This window comes from Callorhinus ursinus, unplaced genomic scaffold, assembly GCF_003265705.2.
Source record: "Callorhinus ursinus isolate GAN/ISIS: 27379988/994484 unplaced genomic scaffold, GSC_fseal_2.0 scaffold46, whole genome shotgun sequence".
NCBI classification, from domain to species: Eukaryota; Metazoa; Chordata; class Mammalia; order Carnivora; family Otariidae; genus Callorhinus; species Callorhinus ursinus.
Window position 1 is genome coordinate 4,783,649 of NW_027397108.1, and position 22,124 is coordinate 4,805,772.

Sequence of the window (22,124 nt, forward strand, 5' to 3'; positions counted from 1 at the left end):
GCCTGAGGCGCATGCGCCACCCGGCCTGGACTAGCCCATTTCCTGACGCTGTCGGGGAGGGAGAGCGATCGCAGGGAGGCCGGGCGGAGCCTAAAAACAACAAGCCGAACGAACAAGCCAGATTTAGGGGGCTGAGATTAACTGCATTTAACTAATGTTCTCCGCTAACAAGAGTGATGCGGGGACTCGGCGAGTTTCACTTCTGCCGCTCCCCCACGCGGCCCCCTGTGCCCACGGTACAGTCCAAAGAGAGAGCTCCGGGGGGGGCGGGACCGGAGGACGGCGGGAACTGCAATTGGTGGCTTTGAAGGCGCAGCGGGCGGGAAGAGCTGCTGAGAAGAGACACTGCTGGCGATGACAGACTGTAAGAGACTCGCGCGCGGCGTGGGATCGGGCCCTTGAATGTGGCGGGAGCCTTGAGAAAGCCACATCCCAGGCCTGTGGGGCGACTTTTCCGCGACTGCCACACGTCCCACGGTACGGGCTTGGCGCTTGGCCTCGGGTCAGAGGTGGGGAACTACGGTTGGGGCTGGGATGAGAGAGGGCAGCGACGCTTGGGCGTGATGTCACTTCCGCCCACAGTGGGGCGGGGCCTTACCCGGACGTACGTCAGCTCCGGAGCCGCCGCCAGATGTGTGACGGGCTTCTGTGCCAGCCGGGGCTTGGGCTGAACCTCTGCGGGGAGTTGGGTGTTTTGATTTTTTTTTTTTAATCTGGCTTGGCTTCCGTTTTTTTTTTTCCGTCCATGCGCCTCTCGTGTTTTTCCTTATGCTCCAGTGGCAGCTCCTCAATGTAAGAGGCGGAGATCTACAGAAAAGTTACCTAAAAGGGTTCTTTTTTGTCCTGCGTTCATTCTTGAGCACATGATATATGCCAAGCACTGTGCTACTAAGAGCCAGAAGTAAAAAGAAATTAGAGAGTCACGAGGAATCAGAAGAGTTTACGCAGGGGTTTACCAGCCTTATTGGTGAGATTGAGTGCTCTTTCTACCACAAGTCTGTAGAAAGACATTTTGCAAACTTTACCCAGAATTAAGAATCTTCTGAGGCATTCTAAAAGTGCAGGTTCTAAAAAAAAAAAAAAAAAAAGTCAAGCTCTAACGCCCTGCTCAGTGCCCACCCACCTACCAGTTCAAATCGTTGGGGCCCGGGAATCTGCATTTTTACAAGGTTACCCCGAAATCCAGTGTTTTCGATGGGAGACGTTGGTTTGATATATCACTGTTGGACCCTAATTCTCCCCAGGCACACTGCTTACGGAGAGTATCTAATATTTCATTCCACATGTATTTATCATTTCCCTAAATGTAGCCATGAATAAGGCAAACATAGTTCTTACCCTATGGCTCAATATTGTAAAACAATACAGTAATCAATAAGAAAGATAATTTTAGATAGTTCTATAAAGACAATAAGCAATGGAAGATAGGGAGATACCTTTAGAATGGGTGGTCAGAACAAGTCTCAGACCAGATCCCATCTAAGCTAAGACCTCAATTACAAGAGCCACACATGTGAATGTGCAAGAAGAACCTTCTAGGCCGGGGGTAACTGCAGGTACAATGGCCCTTCTCTGGAAGGATCCTTTTGTACTAGAGGAACTCAAGGCCAATGTAGCTGGAGCTCAGAAAGCCAGGGAGAGAGTGGAAGGTGATGGGGAGGGACGCAAGAAGCAAACAGGGCCTTGTAGACCATGGTAAGGATTTTAGTTTTGACATTAGGGGAGGTTGGTCCTGTATCTGGAAAAGAAAATAAATCAGGCTCAATTTTCGTGATGTTGATTCTGTTCTCATGTTCTTAATTCAGTTGTTTTTCTCCTTCTACACAACTCCTAATAGTTTGCTTTATTTTTGTTCTAACTGCTGTTTTCAGTTCGTAAAATCTTGTTGACTGTCAGTATCTTTTTTGCAAGTGGGCAATGGTAATAGATTATATGCAATGTTCAACAAACACTCAAATGGTAAAAATAAGTCATAGCCTGGATTCTTGTAGAGGGATACTTCTCTCTTTGTCCTTGCAAATCTCATAGGCCTGGTGTAAGCAGATGTGATTGACGGGCTGACTGACGCCTCTTTTCTTAAACATGGACACCAATGTCTGTATGCTCTTTTTTTTTTTTTTTAAAGATTTTATTTATTTATTCATGAGAGACAGAGAGAGAGAGAGGCAGAGGGAGAAGCAGGCTCCCAAGGAGCAGGGAGCCTGATGCGGGACTCGATCCCAGGACCCTGGGATCATGACCTGAGCCGAAAGCAGACGCTTAACCATCTGAGCCACCCAGGCGCCCTGTCTGTATGCTCTTCTTGCAAGATAGGCAGAGAATTTAAATTGAAATTCTGCAGCTATGCTGCTTAATCTTTGTTTAGAAAACACACTTACTTGCTTTTTATGTGCCATATTTTAAAAGGGGCAGGGGGAAGATGCATATTTAGGGTCCCCAAATGAGATCAACTGTCATCCTCAGCCCATAGCTCCCCCGCTGAGAAAAGTAATCAAAGGGCTCAGAAACCCCCTTCCCAGTGCCACAGCTGTGAGATAGCCACTAAGCCATGCCTCTGAAGATCATTGCCTTTGTTGGTTGCTAAGGGAGCCATACCAGATTTGGGGCTCAAGACCTTTTGGACAGTTGAAGAATCTCCTCTTCGGGCACCAGGCAGGAAGAGTGAGGTAGCAGCGGTCTTTTAATTGGTGACACCTTAAAGGAGAAAGAGACTGCAATCCTCTTCACCTCTATCTCTTACTGTGTCCTCTAGACTAATACATCCCGCTGTTTACTCAGTATCTACTCTTGGCGTCCAACAATTAACCTTAAAATGTACATATTCAAACTGGAATTCTTGAGCTTTCTTCTGCCCACACCTCTAGTCTCCCCCAACTCAGGTAATAGCAACTCCGTTCTTCCCGCTGCCTGGTACAAACATTGGTATCACCTCTGATTCCTCTTTCTCTCGTACCCCACATCTAGTCCATCAGGAAATCCTGTGGGCTCACCCTTAAGAGCATATCCAGCATCTGACCCCTTCCCACCACCTCTACTTCGGTCCACCCTCATCTCTTACCTGCCTTGCAGCAGCTTTCTGGCTGGCCTCCTGCTTCCGCCCCTGCCCCAGGGCAGTAGCCAGACTGATCCACCTCTTCTCAAAACCTTCCAGTGGCCAGTTTCTGTCAGAGTAGAAGCCATCATCCTTGCAGTGACCCCCTGGGCCTCCATGTTCTCTGACCTTATTCCCTCCTCTGTGCCTTTTCACTCTCTCTCCACTCTGGCCTCACTGGAGGCGTCCTTCACCCTGTTCCTTGAAAGCCCCAGGGCTTTTGCACTTGCCGTTCCCTCTGCCTAGCAAGTTCTTCCACCAGCTAGCCACATGGCTCACTCTGTCCTCCACGTGTTGGCTCAAATGTCCCCTTCCCTATGACGCCTGCTTACTCCACCCCCACATAATCCCCTGCTCCATTTTAACTACTGTTAGTTTCCTAGCTCTGTTCCATTCCCTCTGCAGGATTTACCACTTTTAACACATTTTGTGATTTTCCTGTTGCCTCTCTCTCCCCACTAGAATGGATGCTCCATACCACCAGGAACTTTTGTCTTTATGGTTAAAGATGTAACTATCCCCATTGCCCACAGAAGGGCCTGACACACAGGTGCTCGGATTTTTTACATGAATCAGCCCATGAATGAATGATTCACTTATCATTACCATCAAAAGATCAAAATACTCTAGCCAGTCAAGGAGAGAGAACACTAATTTTTAAAACCTCCAAAGCATATTTAAATATACAGCTTAGGGGCGCCTGGTTGGCTTAGTCAGTTAAGCGTCTGCCTTTGGCTCAGGTCATGATCCCAGGGTCCTGGGATCGAGTCCTACATCTGGCTCCCTGCTCAGCGGGGAGCCTGCTTCACCCTCTGCCTGCCTCTCCACCTGCTTGTGCTCGCTCTCTGTCAAATAAATAAAATCTTTAAAAAAACATTTTTTTAAATAAAAATAAGTATACAGCTTAAGGAGAAAATAATTAAATCCTCCTGTTGAAACACTCTTTGCAGAGTGCCTGAAAAAAGTTAAACATCTGGGTGTTTGACCTACCAATCAAAATCCTGGCTAAAAATATGCTGAAAAATTCAGTGAAGTTAAACTTTTGTATTTGGTTAATACTTCGTTGTACTGTTTTTGTTTTTATTAAAGTGCCAAAGAGATGGATGAAACTCTTGCCGAGTTTATCAAGAGGACCATCTTGAAAATCCCAATGACTGAAATGATGACAGTCCTCAAAGCCTGGGATTTTTTGTCTGAAAAGCAACTGCAGACTGTAAACTTCCGGCAGAGAAAGGAATCTCTTGTTCATGACTTGGTTCTGCTCTGTGAGGTAAGTGTTCCAAATGTTGAAACTTAAGCATCATACTACTACCCCTTTGGTTTTTTTCTTTCTTCCCTTTTTGAGTCCAAAAGAGATTTAAGGCAGCTGCTAAGCCATGAAGGAATGTGGGCTATGTATTCCTCATCCGTTAAAAAGGATAAACTAGATCTTTATGTACAACATTGAGAAACACTATGTAATGTGCATACATAAAAATGTATGTTGTAGGGCAGTGGTTCTCAACTAAGACGGTTTTGCCTAGAAATGTCTGGAGATGTTTCTTGTGGTCAGACCTGTGGGAATGCTACTGTCTTGCAGTGGGTAGAGGCCAGAATGTTCCTTAACATCCAAGGACAGCCCTCCACACACAGAATTATCCGACTAAATGTCAGTCATGCCCAGTTGGGAGATCCTGATGTAGAGGAAGTTTAGAAGGATACAGCTGACTTAAGAACAAAACAGGAGTCTGAAAGAGACGAACGAGGAATAGACTGTGAGAGGAGGGTGGGGAGTGCCTGAACCAAGACACTTGGCAGGAGAACATAGACTGGACACAGTTGCTCTAAGCAACCCTAAAATGTGCTATAAATGGAGCCGAACCAAACTGTTCCATGTTCACTAAATATGTGATTTTCTCTTTCAGGAGAAGCGTGCAAGTGTCCATGACGCAGCCCTTTTAGACATCATTTGTGAGTGTCGGTGCTTTGTATTTACACTTCCCAGTCCCGCTTTTTTTTTTTTAAGACTTTATTTATTTGAGAGAGTGAGCGAGCGAGAGAGCACGAGCAGGGGGAGGAACAGAGGAAGGAGCAGAGGGAGAGGGAGAAGCAGACTCCCCACTGAGCAGGGAGCCTGACATGGGACTCGATCCCGGGACCCTGGGATCATGAGCTGAACCGAAGGCAGACGCTTAAGCAACTGAGCCACCCAGGCGCCCCTACAGGCCCCAGTCCTGTTTCATCAGAGAGGCCATTTTGTATGTAAGGGCTCAGATTTCTTCAGTCTGGCGGACCTAGTTTCAGTCCCTCCTCTGTCACTTACCAGTCCCATGTCCTTGGCCGAGTCCCATCACCTTGCTAAGCCTAGATTCCTGCTAAGTAAAACAGAGAGGCCAGTAGTACCTACTTCATAGGGTGGCTCGGAGGGTTAAATAAGATAATGCTTGGAAAGCTCTTAGCACGGTCACTGGCTACCGGAAGCACATAGTAGGTATTTGTTAGGCTTTGTTTTGTTATTAACAGAATTTGAAAATACATTTACAAGAACTTGTTCTTATTACACTGTAGCTTGTTATCTCCCCTCCACTTCCCTTTCTTGGGGTTTTTCCCTTTGTGCCCTAGTTTTCTTCTCTGTATTTTTTTTTTTTAAGACATCTCTTCTCCTTGTCAGGAGGCAACAGAGTCTAGGGTCTAAGAACACAGGCCCCAAGGCTAGATTTCTTAGGTTCAGTTCATGGCTCTATCACTGTCTCCCTGTGAGTCCTGGGGGGAGGCCGTTGACCTCTCTGTGCCTCAGTATTATCATCTGACAAACCGTATCATATTGATGATATCGCATAAGGTTATTATGAGGATGAAATAAGAGTCCTTGTCAAGTTCTTAGAACAAAGCCTGGTATTTACTAATTAATTATTATCAATTTATATTAACTGCTTTCTATGACCTGGTGTGTAACAAAAATCAGCTGTATATTCTACTCCAACTACGAAATAGCTGAATTCATTTACGCATCTGCCTCTAATTAAGTCTGTCTAATTTTCGGTGACTGGATTATATCTAGACCATAAAAGGTGGATCCACGTAATTCCCATTTCTCACGAGTTTGTTCAAATGTTCATTGAGTACCCCTATGTGGCAGCCTGTATGCTAGGTGCTGGTGGCTCAAACAGGTTGATTCATTCTCTCTTAAGAGGTCACAGTCTTATGGAGGAGACAGGTTACTTAATCACACAAATGCCTTCTTGTGGACTGTAGCAGGTGCCGTGAAGGAGAACATAGAAGGGGTCTGTGAGAGCAGAGTGGGATCTGCCACACTGAGGGTTTAGGGAAGACTTCCTTGAGACGTGAGCTGAGAGCCAAAGGATGAGTGACATTAACTAGGCATAGGGGAGAAGGGAGGTTAAGGAGGGGGAGGGCAAAGGGCACAGCGCTGGAAGTCTTGGAGCAGGAGGGAGAGAAGGCGGGAAATGGGAGCTCAGTGATGCAGGAGGGGTCAAACCACATGAGACATAGGTAGGCAGATGATACAGACCCTTAGAGTCCACTCGAAGGATTTCAGTCTTTATTCTAAGAATAATGCAAAGCCTTCTGAAGATTATGAGCAAGAAAGAATCAGGTTCTTGTTTTTTCAAAGCTCACAGTGCAGAGACAGAGAGCAGGGAGGATGGGAGAGACCTAAAGGAGCCTGTTGGAGCATCCAAGCCAGAGAGGAATGTAGCCTGGATGAGACGGTAGTGGGAGGGGATGGAACGAAGTGGGTGAGGCCAGGAAATACAAGGATTAAAGTGGACCTGACTTGCTCCTGGCTTGGTCATGGTGGAGTGAGTGGGAGGAACACACATGGCTTCAGGGTGGTGGTAAGTGCTACAAAGGAAAGCAAAGCAGGGTGGAGGGCAGGTGGGTTTGGGCAGGGGATCGGGATAGGCTGCTCTGCATAGGTGGCCTCTCAGTAGAGACCAGAATGAAGTGCACCAGCAGCTAGAAGAGGGCTCCCGCCAAGGGGAACAGCCAGTGCCAAGGCCAGTCGTGGGGAGCACGGCATCCCTGTCTGCTGGGCGAGTGCCACTTTCTGTGGAGTAGACTCACGTGGAAAGAGAAGAAGTGATCAAAGTACGAGTAAATGCCAAATCTCTACTATATCACTAATTCTTCATGATTTAGTTGTCTGGAGAAAATTTAATCCATATAAAAGTTACATTTTGAATAAAAGTGTGTATGACCTAATTTGTAAATTACCGTTATTTTTTCTGGTATCATATTGCATTAAAGGCATTTAAAATATGTATTTATAAGCACATTACTTGGGAGTTCTTGGATATAATAGTAATAAGCTCTTCCTCCCTCTCTCAGATACTCAATTTCATAGACACCAGAAAGTTTGGGATGTTTTTCAGATGAGTAAGGAACCAGGTAACGTTTTCCATTTTTTTTAAAAATTTTTTAGTAATCCCTATACCCACAATGGAGCTCAAACTCACAACCCCGAGATGAAGAGTCACATGCTTTTCCCACTGAGCCAGCCAGGCACCCCAGTGTTCTCTATTTTAAATTGAACATTTATATTTGATATTTTGGAAATTTTGAAATGAATAGCAATATGTTCCTCTTAAATGTCTCTTCTTTCAAATGAGTAATTTCAAAATTACTCTTTTGTGGGGAAAAAAGAGAAATATATTTGGTGCTGCTCTGTATCTCAGGTACCGACTGGTATGATTTGATCGTTGTAGATCTTTGAAATTACGCAAAATGCTTACCTTCAGAGTCTTTGCGGATGTATTTCTTGAACATTATACTCCCTTGATTTGCCCTTATTTTCTTTTCACTTTGACAGGTGAAGACATTGATCTTTTTGATATGGAACAATTCAAAAGTTCATTTGTGAAAATTCTTCGGAGAGCATTAAGAAATGTAAGAACAAAACTTATCTGAATTTCCATGAAATTCAATTTCAAGGCATCTGTGCAGGGTTTTTTTATTTGTATGAATTTTAATTAGTAATATTCCATACTATTCTAGGCCAGATCAAAGTCAACTCCTACTTAATTATGAAAACTTTACTCTCCCCTCACCTGTCAACTCAGAGCCAAATGCTTCTTTCTCAAGAGGAGTGCCAGGCAGTAGAACTCTCCGCAGTAATGGAAATGTTCTAGATCCACGCTGTCTGGTACACTAGCTAGTAACTGCACATGGCTACAGAGCACTTGAAATGTGCCCAGTGTGGCCAAGGAACTAGAATGTTAATCTTCTGTAACTAGTGAATTTTAGTGCAGTAGCCCCGGTGGCAGGTGGCTCCAGGATTGGTCAGCACTGTTCTAGAGCACCCCTAGAGTCTTTAGCTGCCATTCCGCTTTGACAAGTACCACCGAGTATCTTTTTTGTTTTCCTTTTGAAAGAGACAGGGCGAGGGGAGGAGCAGAGGGAGAGAGGGAATCTTAAGCAGGCTCCACACCCAGCACAGAGCCCGATGCAGGGCTCGATCTCACAACCTGAGACATGACGTGAGCTGAGATCAAGAGTCAGCCACTTACCTGACTGAGCCACCCAGGCGCCCCACCACCAAATATCTTATCGTAGGTTCAGACATTCATTTTTTTAGCAGCCTCCCTTACTTCATTCTCTTCCCACCCTGGTCTGCCTTAGTCCTCCTTGCACAGCAAGACGTTCCCAAAATCCTGTCACAGTCACCGTTCTCTGGCTGTCCTCTCCAGAATACTAGTGTTTCCTCTCCTTACACAAATTCCCTCACCTGGTCTTTCCGTCTCCTCAGCTCACCCCTGTGACTTCTGCCATACTTCTACCGGAGTGTATTCTCTCATCTCCTTTCTCCCAGTGCCCCTTCTGTGTGAGGTTGGAATCCATTCCCTGCATCCTCGTAAGGCCCCCACTTTGCTGTTCTCTGTTCTATTTCACGTTCGTAGCCTCTTCTCTACTGCTTATAAACATGCTCAGGTCTCAGTGGAAGGACATCCACTCCCCATGCTCATCCTCAAGCTCTGTCCTTTCTACCACAACAATCTTGGAGGGAAATATTCTTTTCTTGCTCCTGATATGTCCATTAGCTCAATGGTGCTGGCCCCCCTTCACCATCCCCTTCGCCTTTCTCTGGCAGGAGCACTGACTTAGCCTGAATAAGAGCAGCGATGCCCACAGGGCACCTATCCTGCTCTGTTCCTCCAGGGCCAGCTCTGCCCACGCAAGGGAGGCTACCCAGAGTCATTCTGCCAGTGACCATGTGGGCAACTCTGCCTGACTCTGGATTTTTTATCTGGAGGGCCACTTGCCTGCAGATATGAGCCAGTCATCAGTTTCTTAGTAATATGTGTTGGCCTCTGCCTACCACCTCTTTTTCCCTTATTTCTCAGCTGGTCCAGAAGGACAGGAAGGAGGGGTGGTATTTATTGGCTCCCTCAAAAAGCTTTTGAAAAAGACCCTTTGAAAGGGTAATCCATCCTTGCCAGCTTCATGCTTAAGCCTCTTGCATTCAGGCTACTGCTCTCACCTCCATATTGAAACTGAGTTTTGAAAAGCAGTGGTTCTCCTGTGATCCCCAGACCAGCAGCTTCAACATCAGCTGGGAACATATTAGACAAGCAAATACTTGGGCTCCCTCAGATACAGTAGGGGTAGGCCACACCCCTCCAGGTGATGCTAATGCCCAGTCAAGTGTGAGAACCTCCCTGTTCAGGGGCACCAGTAATACCACAAAATCCCACGGCTGGTTCTCTGTCACCAGTAATGCCGATTACAAACACCTGTGTGTGCCAGGCCCTGGGCTAAGCCCTTGCCAGTCACTAACTCACTGTACCCTCCTGGTGATGCAAGGTGGGTTCCCACAGTGGTTAACGTCAGAGCCAGCGTCAAAACCCAGGCAGGTGGCTTTGAGCTCGTGCTCTTCACATCCACACAGGCTCTCACGGCTCAGCCTCTGCCGTGTGCGAGACGCACAACATCCATTTTTCGTGCTCAGGAAGGTCATGCTGTCAGAGAATTGGCAGTCTGACCCTCTTGATCCTGAATCTCTGTCTTCCCCTGGTTGTCTTCTGCCCATCCTAAACTGGTCTTCATCGTCTCCATGGCTAACTCCTTTCCTTTCCTTCTGCCCTTCGCTGGAGCGTCCCCCAAAGTTCTGCACTCAGCCCTCCCCCCAGTGAGTTTTGGCTATGGGAACTTACTTTAGCGGGACAGAGGAGGGAGGCAGAGACAGAGTCGTTCACCACTTCCCTTTCGGAAGCGAATGAGTCGTCCCAACACCATTTGTTGACTAATTTAGCTTTTTCTACTGGTTTATCATCCTTGGATTCTTCAGATTCGTTTGTGCTTTTAGAGTCTGTGTTTTACTCTTGAGCTGTTTCTCTTTGTGCACTCCTGGATCCACTGCCTGCCTCTTGGGCGTTAACTACCTGTACTCCACACTCCAGCCAAACTGAGCCATTCGTTGAGTTCTTGAACTTGCCATAGGCTGTTCCCTCTCCTTGGAACATCCTCCACCACCTGGCCTTTGCACAGCTCATTCCTCCCTGTCCTTCTGCCTCCACTTACGAAGTGCTCCCTCTAGGAGTCTCCCTGACCAATCCCCCCCGCCATGGCTGTTCCCCAGTCACTATACTCCTCCCGACCTATAGTCTCCCTGAGAAGAAACCCACCATCCTGCTCCCCTCTGACATGAGCAAGGGCTGAACAGATGCTGGGGATGAATGGATTGGGCACATTCTTTGCAAACTCCTCATTCCTTTAATTGCTGTAGTTTGTAAAATATTTTATTAACCATTAAGGCAAGGCAAACCTGTCCCTACCCCCAGTTACTCTTCTTTACCCCAGTTGCTATTCTTCCTGATGAATCTTAGAATCATTTTATCAGGTTTACAAAACAAAAGGAAATCTTCATCATTTTGAGTGGGGGTCCACTTTAATCTATAAATCAGTTCAAGGGTAATTGTGAGCCAAGAGAAGGAATGTCTCTCCTTTTTGGGTTGTTTTGGGGTTTTTTTTCTCTTTTGTGAATAAGCACTCTTTGGTCCTCTGTTCCTAAGTTGTTATCTTTTATTATTTGAAAAATATTCTTACCATGAAATTATACACTTTTTGGAGATTAAAGGAGAGTCCCATCTGAACTGTGGGTATGGCATGTGCACCTGCTTTTCTTTAAACAAAGAGCCTCACTGGCACAGAATCCCGAGCCACCTATCCATAAATGGGGTTATATGGTGTGGACCCTTCTGGAAGCAGCTTTCTTATGAAGCCGAACGTGACTGGCTAACTCCTCTTGAGAAACGCTCACAACCATGTTCCCTCCCTGTTCACCCCACACCAGACGCCGAGGGAGAGCTGTTCTCAGCTGCACTTCAGAGCTTGTCTGCGTCTTTCCCCTTCAGTGCCCTTTCCCTGTGACAGTCTCTCTTGCCCTTCTCTCCTCCGGGAACTTCTGTTGTCTGAACTCCACGCCTCCTGCCCCAACCGTTCTAGGAGAAGAGTGAAATGCTCCCATATCCTCCTACATCAGTGGCCTCGTATTTCAGTTGTGAGATTTCCTTTTATCACCGCTGTGTTCCAGAAGCTTTTGCCTCCTGAATGAATTTCAGGCAGACTAGTGGGAAAAGCTGGGAGAACAGAGGAGCTTTTTTCATCAGTCACATCTTCCTGCTTGAAAGGCCGGCAGATGCCCACCACCCTGTGTCTTCTCTGTTTCCCCTGCTCTGAGCTGGCCCACATGTGCTAACCCCATTTCTCAATTGACCAAGGACTCCCAGCTCAACTTCACTTTCCTCATAACTAGCAGCTGGATAACCCCACTTTCCCAAAGGCTGATGATGGTGCCACGTAGAGTCTCCTGGACTGAAAAGTGACTTGCCTGCTGCTATAGGACAGGTCTTAACCTTTCTGTGCCAAGGACCCCTTTTGCTGTTAGTGAAACTTACGGGCCACTTCTTAGAAGATTGTTTTTAAATGCTACAATAAAATACATAGAATTATAAGGAAAACCAACTATGTTAGAATACCATTATTAAGGTATTAAAATACTAAGTTGTGCTATATCATGTGCTTCTTTAGTAACACAGTAAATAATCTCACAGTAGGTCTAAAAACAACTAGTTTCAAAGTAGTGATGGGCATAAATGATATTTTTGAGGCAGGTGCAACAATTGTAATGTGTTAAGAAAATATTTGGGATTTCTACACAACAAACTAACGGGTGCTAACAGTCTACCGTGTTTCGTTGCCTACCTTCACAATTGAAGGAGATGCTCAATTTCAGTTAGTTCGTAGACACCTGAATTCTAACCAGGGGCTTCAGGTTAAGAACTTCCTGCCCCTGAACCAATTGGGTAGAGAAGCTGTTTTGAGAGGGAGCTGAGAGCCTAACTGGGGAGCGATGGGAGGAGCCTGTGCTACAGGGGATCCGATCCAGAGCCTTTGAGAGTGTGTGTGTGTGTCTCTGTATACAAGAAAGAGAAAGAAAGAGAGAGATTAACTGTATATCTTACCAGGTAAAACTATTCAAAATAAAATGTTCTTGGAAAACTTACAGAGAAAGAAAAGACAAACTAAAAAATATGTTTCAATTGTAAAAAGGTAGTACATTTACTCTCCTTTTTATACCCATGTATCATGTAGTATAATAATGATAGTCTGTACTAAATATATGAATATAGTTAAACATGTAGCAATTCTGTGTGTTGTAAGCTTCATTTGATTCCCATGCTAAAATTGTTTTTGATATGTTCGGTAGCTTGTGGGTTGTGGCCAGTTATAACCAGTTTATGGCCAGAGTACCCTGGCTAGCAGGATAGTCCCGGGTTAGCCAAACCACTTAGGACCCTTGGCTGGATCAGTGTCCCAGTTAAGCTTGAACAGTATTTGAGCTATCGTCAGTGAAAAATGCTTTCTCCTGGCTACTGAAGGATGATGTCTATTAAGGTAGTTTCTTGGGAAAATAGTACAGGTCTGCATTTGGGCCCTACCTCTTCAGGTAGCTGAATATCATCTTTACTGGAAGAAAGTGAGACAGAACGTCTGAAAGCCACCTAGGCCGAGATTATACTGACTCTGTGAATATCCTTTTCTCTTAGTCTGTTGATTTTTCTTTAACCTTTTTTGGATCATAGACCCTTACGAAAATGTTGATAAGTGACACAGCACCTCTCTCAGGAACGGGTACACTTACACATGTGTGCCCAACTCTGCATCCAATATAGGGAGGACACAGAGCTCTTTAAGCTTCTCCATGAGGCTTTAATTCAGTTATCCTCATTCTGGGCTAGAGAGATTACCTGAATATGTTGACTGCAACCAATTTTCTCCCTCTGGTAAAAATGTGCCCTCCATCTACTGCATTCAATCTTGATTTTACAGGCTTTGCTTTTGTAATGTGACACAAAGAGGCTATTCAGAATCAGACCCTGCCCTCTTCCATTCAAGCCAGCAAAGGTCCACTGAGCGCCTGTTGGGGCCAAATGCTGTGCTGCTCCCTTGGGAAGGTCAGACAGCTCCGCGCACTCCACACGCTCCACACAGTCTGCACCCCAGACTGGGGAGGGTTCCTTGTCTCATACACCGAGGGCATATGGGAAAGCAACCAGATAAAGAGTGGGCAGAGTCGGAAGAATGGTCTTCTTTGCTAATGCCAGCAGCCACATTGCAGCCTGTTTTTTCTGGAGTAGGATACAAGGGGGAGGAAGCGCAGAGATGCGGGCAAGCCAAGTGCACCTGTCTTGGATGCCTCCTGTCCGGGGTCTGACCTCCCAGGGGAAGCTGAATCAAGGAGGAGCGAGAATCTTGGAACAGGGGCGCCTGGGTGGCTCAGTCGTTCAGCTTCTGCCTTCGGCTCACGTCATGATCCCAGGGTCCTGGGATCGAGCCCCGCATCGGGCTCCCTGCTCAGCAGGGAGTCTGCTTCTCCCTCTCCCACTCCCCCTGCTTGTGTTCCCTCTCGCGCTGTGTCTCTCTCTGTCAAATAAATAAATAAAATCTTAAAAAAAAAAAAATCTAGGAACAGCCTATTAAATTCCACACCAACTGGCAATTACATTTAGAAGTTGAGAAAGATCTGTGTTTTATCCATGAACTGGAAATGAAATAGAATTTTCTATATTCTTGCCACATAATTTTACTTTAGAGTAATTGTTAGCATCTGAGCTAAATGCATATGAGCATTAGGATTAATATATTTGAATCCATTACTACATAGAAATTTTACTATTAAACTTTATAGTGCATACTAGGTCTGTGCTCGATGCTGAAAATGCCTCATTATTTAACAGGTATGTCATTTGTTAGGCTGCCTTATTTCATAAATTCTTACATGTCAGGGAACAGTTTTTTAGAGACAAGCCCAGAAATTGTTGAAAAATTGTGGTACCTTGCTTGTAGGATTTAAAATCTGTTTTCCTTCCAAAAGAATTTGCAAGGCATAAATGTATCTTTCCAAAGCAACCACAAAATCTTTTCCCCAAGATCCCCCAAACACTGTAATGAAAAGTAGAAAAGACTGCTGGATCTCAGCCCGTGTGCAAGGTTAGTGACATCTTTCACCCTGAAAGAGCACTTGCTGGTGCCACAGATTTGTTTTTAATATGACTTTTTTTTTTTTTTTTAAGTACTCTCTACACGCAATGTGGAGCTCGAACTCCCGACCCTAAGATCAAGAGTAACGTGCTCTATAGACTGAGCCAGCCGGGTGCCCTAGTGCCACAGATTTTAATTAGGAAACTTAACTCTTTTTTTTCTTTTTTTAAGGTGACGGTCAGCTTCAGAGATGCTGAGGAGAATTCAGTATGGATTCGAATTGCCTGGGGAACACAGTATAGAAAGCCAAACCAGTACAAACCTGTTTATGTGGTGTATTACTCCCAGACTCCCTACGTCTTCACTTCCTCCTGCCAGCTGAAGAGCAATATACCCCTTCTGGGTCAGGTAGGGTACCAATTACTATAAGCTATATTTTTATTACTCTTAATCTTAGAGGTCTGCATAGGGTTAAACTGCTCAATAAGCATTTTATATAAAATGCCACATGTATTCTTGATTTCCTAAAATAAGGAGCAGAAAGTGTTCTACAAGTGGAAGCATGGCACAAGCATTGGTTTGGAGCTCTCTGTTAATTGTCCTTTCATCTAGAAGTAATGTGTGCCTAATGCAAAAATTCAACCAATATTATAGATATTATAAATATTGGGCGATAAACACGGTAATCCTAATAGTCTTGCTAATTTTCACTTCCAGGCACTGACAGTTGCTAGCAATCACCATAAGATTGTGAAAATGGACCTCAGAAGCCGGTATCTGGACTCTCTGAAGGCTATTGTTTTTAAACAGTATAATCGGGTGAGCCCATCAGTGACTCTCTTTCAAGTTACATCTCCGTTTTCTCCTTCACACTTGACTTAGTAGTGTCTGAGCAGGTGGGAGAGTCCACCTCGAACAGAAGGAGGTCATTTCAGATATTACTGAAGTGGAGAGAGCTTTCAGTTAGTTAACATGAAAGGAGACCGCAGTGCCTCAGTACCCTCTTGTTGCAATTGCAATTTGTTCTATACTGTGCAGTAGTCATTAGAGTTTATGTTACAGATCCCAGTTTCCAAATCAGCTATTCCAATTAGAATTTATTTTAGCTCTAGAGTAACTTGACACTGTCTTTGGAAGCTAATTATTCTATTATGCAAGAGAGAAGTAGAATTCATTTTTGTCCCATTAGTCAAGCAGGTGATACGGGAGTTAGAAGGAAAGGAGAAAGCATTGTTTTATTATTAAGTCCCACAATTTATTTGTTAAAATTATTTGAATGCATTGTTTCCTTTAATGATAAGAAGGGATCTGGCCTTACTCACAGACTCAGGGTTATTTTTTCCTCTGCATGGCAACAAGTGTGCTCATATGTTCAGACTCCTGAGGTGGACTGTTAATGCTCTGTGTATATCTTCGAGCCCTTAGATACATTATACTTACATATTTTCATCTGTTCTAAGTAGAAAGAAGTGATGGCTCCCTACAAGTCACTCTCTAAGGAAAAAAATCTAACGTTGTTAGTTAGATTAGTTAGTTAGAGGCCCTCTTATCCACCACCTTCCACCTGTCCTGCTATGACAACTGCATCCCTAGGATATTCACACTGTCAAACACTTAATTATAAAAACATCACCTGCAAAGGGAAAAAGGATTGATTGAGAGACTCACTTCAGTAGGAAAGTAATTTTTCCAAAAGGAGCGTCAGCGAGTATTTTACAGTGAAGACATAGCTCTAAAGCTGAAGTATCACGTTGCAGACCCGGCCTGGGATTCCTCTAGCTTTTGCACTCACCAGCTGTGCTTCATCCAGATCCATTTTTATGCTAACAAAGTACAGAGCTCCTCATTCAAAACAGACATGTTGCTGGCCCAGCAGTCTCTGCCAGTCTCCTGCTCTGGGGGAAATGCTTAACTCAGCCTGGATGTGGCCTCAAATCTCTTTTTGTTGAAAAAAATAAATAAATAAAGATGTGATACACTGTTATGTACTAAAACCATTTACTATTTATATTTCAAGATGTTAAAATTAGAAGATTCACTTTTTTTCTTTCTTTCCTTTTTTTTTTTTTCCTAAGAACTTTGAAACCCACAACACCACTGTACCTCTGCAGGAAAGAACCCTGGAGCTGGATATACACAGTATGTGTGTTTTAAAATAAAACCAAACTTTGGAAGCACGTCATTCCTTTTTAGATTTCTGTCACTCAGTAAAACATTTAATCCCTAGGAGCCGGATTCAGAACTATCTACTGATTTCAGAAAAATTGAAAAGTAACTTTCTCTTGAAAAGAGAAACTAAGGGGCACCTGGGTGGCTCAGACAATTAAGCATCTGCCTTCGGCCAATGTCATGATGTCAGGGTCCTGGGATCGAGCCCCACATCGGAGCCTGCTTCTCCCTCTTCCTCTGCCTGCTCCCACTCATGCTCGCTCTTTCACTGTCTCTCTCTAAAATAAAATCTTTAAAAAAAAAATTTTTTTTAAGGGAAACTGAGCTACCATAGGTTCCTTTTATAATTTGCTAGAACATCAAATAATAACACTTAAAAACAAAAATTAACTAATAGTCAAGCATTTCTTTGTGCCAAGCACCACACTCAGATGCTTATAGGTGTCACTTCCCTCATCTTCATAGTAGTCCCCTGAACAATCCCTATTCATCAGGCAGCTGGGTTTCAGAAGGGTTTAGTAACTCGCTAAGCAAAATTACACAGCAAGGAATCGCCAAAGCCAGGCATGAAATCCACATCTGTCCAGTCTGGAGCCCTGGCTCCGAGTGCATGCTGGATAAACTGCTTCTTGAATAATCAGAGTTGTGACTATGTTGCTACTCGCAGATAGCAGGAGTCTCTCCGTGGAAACCCAGGAGAGTAAGAAACTACTATGGTGGACCAGAAAGTTGAGAAGAGTGGTGGGGTACAATCTAGATTTCTAGAAATGAACAGTTTCCTATCTCGGCAGTGATTTGGCAATCCAATGAAATGGTACAGCAATTATGAACAAACATTTTTATGACTTTCCAATGGCATAAGAACTGCCATTGATTTCACATTAAGTAAAGAAAGCAGAATACAAAATTGTGTATATTTTATAATTCCAGTTTAAAAAACACAGATCTTTCTATTCATTAAGAAAAAGGCAAGACAGGGGCGCCTGGTTGGCTCAGGTCATAATCCCAGGGTCCTGGGATCGAGCCCCGCATGGGGCTCCCTGGTCAGCGGGAAGCCTGCTTCTCCCCCTCCCACTTCCCCTGCTTGTGTTCCCTCTCTCGCTGTGTCTCTCTCTGTCAAATAAATAGATTAAAAAAAAAAAAGAAATATATTAAAATGTTAACAGTGCTTTCTCTGCCTTGGTAGAATTATGGGGGATTTTTATTTTATTTACCAGCCTGCACTTTGCAACTTTCCTATAACAAGGAATAATTGCAATCAAGAGAAGAAACAGTAAACATAATTTTTAAATTTTCAAGCAAGTTGAAAGGTTAGGAATGAAAGGAAGATACTTTATGGATGAAGTATATTTCTAATATCTGTTTTCTTTTGAAATCTTCCATATATAGTGGATTCGCGGATCATTCATGAAAACAGAATAGAAAAAGAGAGAGTCCAGAGAGTGACTCAAGAAACTTTTGGAGACTATCCTCAACCAAGACTAGAATTCGCACAATATAAGGTGGGACATTGCTATAAACATGAATTACAAGGTATCCATACATTTTTAAAAGAACAGAAACTTTAAGGGCGCCTGGGTGGCTCAGTCGTTGGGCATCTGCCTTTGGCTCAGGTCATGATCCCGGGGTCCTGGGATCGAGCCCCATGTTGGGCTCCCTGCTCAGCGGGAAGCCTGCTTCTCCCTCTCCCACTCCCCCTGCTTGTGTTCCCTCTCTCACTGTATCTCTCTCTGTCGAATAAATAAATTTTAAAAAATAATAAATAAATAAATAAAAGAACAGAAACTTTAAGTGGAAAACAGTTATAAGAAACTTTCTTTTCCTTTATCACTTTTTTCTTTTTTTAATTCCTTTTCTAATTATTGAATAGAGTTGACACACGATGTTAACAGCAGTTTTGGACGTACAGCAATTCTATACATGACTCAGTGCTCACCACCATAAGCATAGTCAGTATCACTTTAATTTTGTATGATGAATTTATGAGTTAGAATAGACTTCTTTATCATATTTATTAAGTGCCTCTGTTAGCAAAGGAGACTTAGAAATTATGACTTTGCCTTTTTATTTCCTCTTACATATTAATTTAGTTATGCAGAACTGGCCTCGATCTGTATTTTTGAGGGCAGAAAATTGTAAGCTATACCTTTCTAGCCCATCCACACCTGGAGCAACACTTACATGTAGTCCGTGGTCATAAATACTCGTTGAATAAAAGAGTGAATGAATAAGTAAGTCATGACATAGCCCAGTTGGCAGCACAGGAGAAAAACTAGTAGCTTTGTTAATACTGCAAACCTAGCTCATTCCAGAAGCATGCCACTGCCCATCAGGAAGGCCAGCTTGGGGGCAAGCCCACTGCCCCCATTAGAAGAATTCAAGGTTATGATTGCCCTAATCTAATACTTGCGCTCATACTCCTAACACCCTTCTCCCCTCTATTAAAATCCTTTCTGCTTAGCACCCCATGCAGCCACGGGCAATGCTTTAAATCTGCCATTGATCTGATCACTCAGGCCCAACACCTGTTTTCTTTGATTTGTTTTTTTAGTGGGAAAAGCTGATTAATATCTTTCACTTTGGGCTCCCTACATGGCAGTTTTAACCCAGTTCCTTTGAACACCCCATACTCTAAGACACTGGTTCCCGAATGTGGTCTCTGGACCCACCATATCAGCATCAATTGAGAATGGAATGCCCCTACTGTGGTCCTACTGGATCAGGGACTCTAGAGGTGGGGCCCAACCACCTGTTCTTACAAGCCTTCTGCTGATTCTGCCCACTAAAGAGAACCACTGATCGGGAATAAGTAAGACTCCACAAATCTCCCTGTATATACAGTTCAGAATATGTTAAGTCAAGGTACACATTGCTTCATACCTTCTATTAATTTTCCCTACCTTTTCTATTTTGAAAAATGTCAAACCTTCAGAACACTTGCAAGGATATTACAATGAACACTCATTTCCCCTTTGCTTCAATTCACTAATTGTTAACATATTGTCACATTTACTTTCTTTTTGTTGATTTATTCTGAACCATTTGAGGCAGTCACAGACATTACTCACCCTCTAAATATTTCAGCATACTGTCTCTTAATTTTAAGAGTCACTTTAAGTTAAAAAAAAAATTGAAATTAGAATCTAAGACTCAGGTACCTATTGAAGCAGCAGTACTTGGATATTTGATGATATTAAAGGATTGGTAGATTGTTACTAATTTTTTTAGGTGTGGTAAGGTTATGGAGGTGAAGTTTTTAAAAAAGAGTCCTTCTTAGGTCGTTTTTAGATACATATTGAAATATTCACAGTTGGAATAGTATGGTGTCTTGGATTTACTTCAGAATAATGCAGTGACAGTGGTCAGCAAGGAACAGGGAGGTGGGGTCATTGATGAAACAAGACTAACCGTGAATTGATAATGTTTTCAGCTGAAAACTGGGGGATGTGCACACGGGCACTCATTATACTGTGCTCCTTACTTTTGTGTATTTTTGAAATCTTCCATAATAAGGTAAAAAGAAATCGTGATAGTGACTTAAAAAACATGACATGTTTACATCAAAAGGACCAATTACAACAGATAGTGCTAATTTGCCATTAAGAATGCGATGTGATGAGCACTGGGTGTTAGGCGCAACTGATAAATTGTTGAACAGTACATCTGAAACTAAGTATGTACTATATTTGGCTAATTTAATTTAATTTAAGAAAGGAATGCAAACCGGGGCAGGGGGCCTGGGTGGCTCAGTCGGTTAGGCATCTGTCTTTGGCTCAGGGTCCTGTGATAAGCCCCACGTGCACCTGGTGTGCGTCAGGCTCCCTGCTCAGCAGGAAGTCTGCTTCTCCCTCGCCCTTTACCCCTCCCCCCATTCATGTTTGCGCACTCTCTCTCAAATAAATGAATAAAATCTTTTTTTTTTTTTTAAGGGAATGCAAACTAAATGCCCAGGTAAAGGTCACCAGAAGGTTGAACTCACCTCCCAGGTCCCTGTGTGTCAGACACCAAGGTGTTTTGTGTGTGATATCATTTGACACACTGGTTGCCCTCTACATTTGTAGTTAGCAAATTAAATGGCTCACACCCCCCTTAATCCCTGTATTTCTTGATGACAAGAATTAATGAAATGCAAACCTGATCTCATTATAGTTTACCATTCCAGCTGATTTATTTAGTAATTATTTGTAAATGTATTTGTTGACAGCTTGAAACGAAATTCAAAAGTGACTTCAATGGAGACATCTTGGCAGAGAGAAAAGAGCCCCTCCGGTGCCTAATAAAGTTCTCCAGCCCGCATCTCCTGGAAGCATTGAAAGCCTTAGCACCAGCTGGTAAGTAGTCAGCTTATCTTACAGCGGGAAGAATTAACAACACACTACATTCAGGTAGTATGTATCCTCTCTTTTTACTGGCTAATCACCTCTGAGCTTTCTCCTGGTTCGGGTCCACTATCCCCTCATGCCCTATTTTGCATGTTCTGTTTCTGCACCTCATGGGGATCCATGATCCACCTCGAATCTCAGCCATTGTTTAACTGACTCATTTTCTTTTCTTTTCTTTTAATTTCAGGTATTGCAGATGCACCACTTTCTCCATTGCTTACTTGCATACCCAATAAGGGAATGAATTATTTTAAAATTAGAGATAAATAAGATGTATATGGTTTTGGAAGCACAGCATCTCTTTGATTATTGCCTATGCATTTCATTCAACAGCTAGCCAGATAGCTTCTGTTTATGAACTTGTGTTTTAGAAATTAATTCTTGATATTGACAGTTCAGAAACATTCAATATAATTGTTGGGACTGATTCTTTCCTCCTCCACTGTGTACCCCTCTCCCCCATATCCTGCAAAGCATAGCAATTGTGGGCCTTTAAAAAGTGACATGTCCTTTTTCTCACTCATTTCCTCCATCCTGGAGAGATCAGGTTCTAATTGCTTGTTTCCAAGGATTTTGCCTGAAGCCTTGGATCCTGGAAAGAAGCAGCAGGAAACTATCCTCAACTCAAAACTTTCTAGGAAAATCATAAAATTGGTCCATTCGGAGGGTAGAGTTGTGTCCATGATGTGATTGTGGGAGGTAGCATATCAGATGATTCAGTAATATAATAGTTTCATTGTAAATATGATACTTTTCACAATCTGTCTTATCATACATGCAGACTCACCATACTACACTGATTTGTGAATAAAGATTGAAAAACTGGTATATCAATTACTTTTGACGGAAATTTTTCAGTGATCATCACTAAACAGCATGTACTTTCTTAATAACATTTCAAAATATAGTCCCTATTTTGTTCCACACAGGATTTGGGATATAAAAACGTATATTACAATGATGATGAAATGAAAAGGTGAGGCACTCTGGGCAAATAGGAA

The 22,124-nt window shown here is 43.5% G+C and overlaps 1 protein-coding gene across 3 annotated transcripts; it reads left to right on the top strand.

The window, feature by feature from the left end:
- The first annotated feature begins 115 nt into the window (after positions 1 to 115).
- Positions 116 to 21,960, top strand: CENPN (centromere protein N). Of its 3 annotated transcripts, none has more exons than XM_025860461.2 (11): positions 116 to 477; positions 4,181 to 4,361; positions 4,996 to 5,041; positions 7,421 to 7,480; positions 7,902 to 7,978; positions 14,804 to 14,980; positions 15,290 to 15,391; positions 16,648 to 16,711; positions 18,131 to 18,243; positions 20,946 to 21,072; positions 21,311 to 21,960. In XM_025860461.2, exons 2-11 carry the CDS (start codon positions 4,191 to 4,193, stop codon positions 21,391 to 21,393), a joined length of 1,020 nt encoding a protein of 339 aa, XP_025716246.1. In that variant the 5' UTR covers positions 116 to 477; positions 4,181 to 4,190; the 3' UTR covers positions 21,394 to 21,960. The 3 variants fall into 3 exon arrangements, with proteins under 3 accessions (XP_025716246.1, XP_025716247.1, XP_025716248.1); XM_025860462.2 differs by having other exon boundaries at positions 116 to 364; XM_025860463.2 differs by lacking the exon at positions 7,421 to 7,480.
- The last annotated feature ends 164 nt before the right edge of the window (positions 21,961 to 22,124 follow it).

Excerpts from the sequence above, each read along its gene's own strand:
- CENPN (XM_025860461.2), top strand. The coding sequence starts at position 4,191 with ATGGATGAAACTCTTGCCGAGTTTATCAAGAGGACCATCTTGAAAATC. Across the intron at positions 14,981-15,289 it reads ATATACCCCTTCTGGGTCAG|GCACTGACAGTTGCTAGCAA; the intron begins GTAGGGTACCAA and ends TTTCACTTCCAG. Across the intron at positions 16,712-18,130 it reads CCTGGAGCTGGATATACACA|TGGATTCGCGGATCATTCAT; the intron begins GTATGTGTGTTT and ends TTCCATATATAG.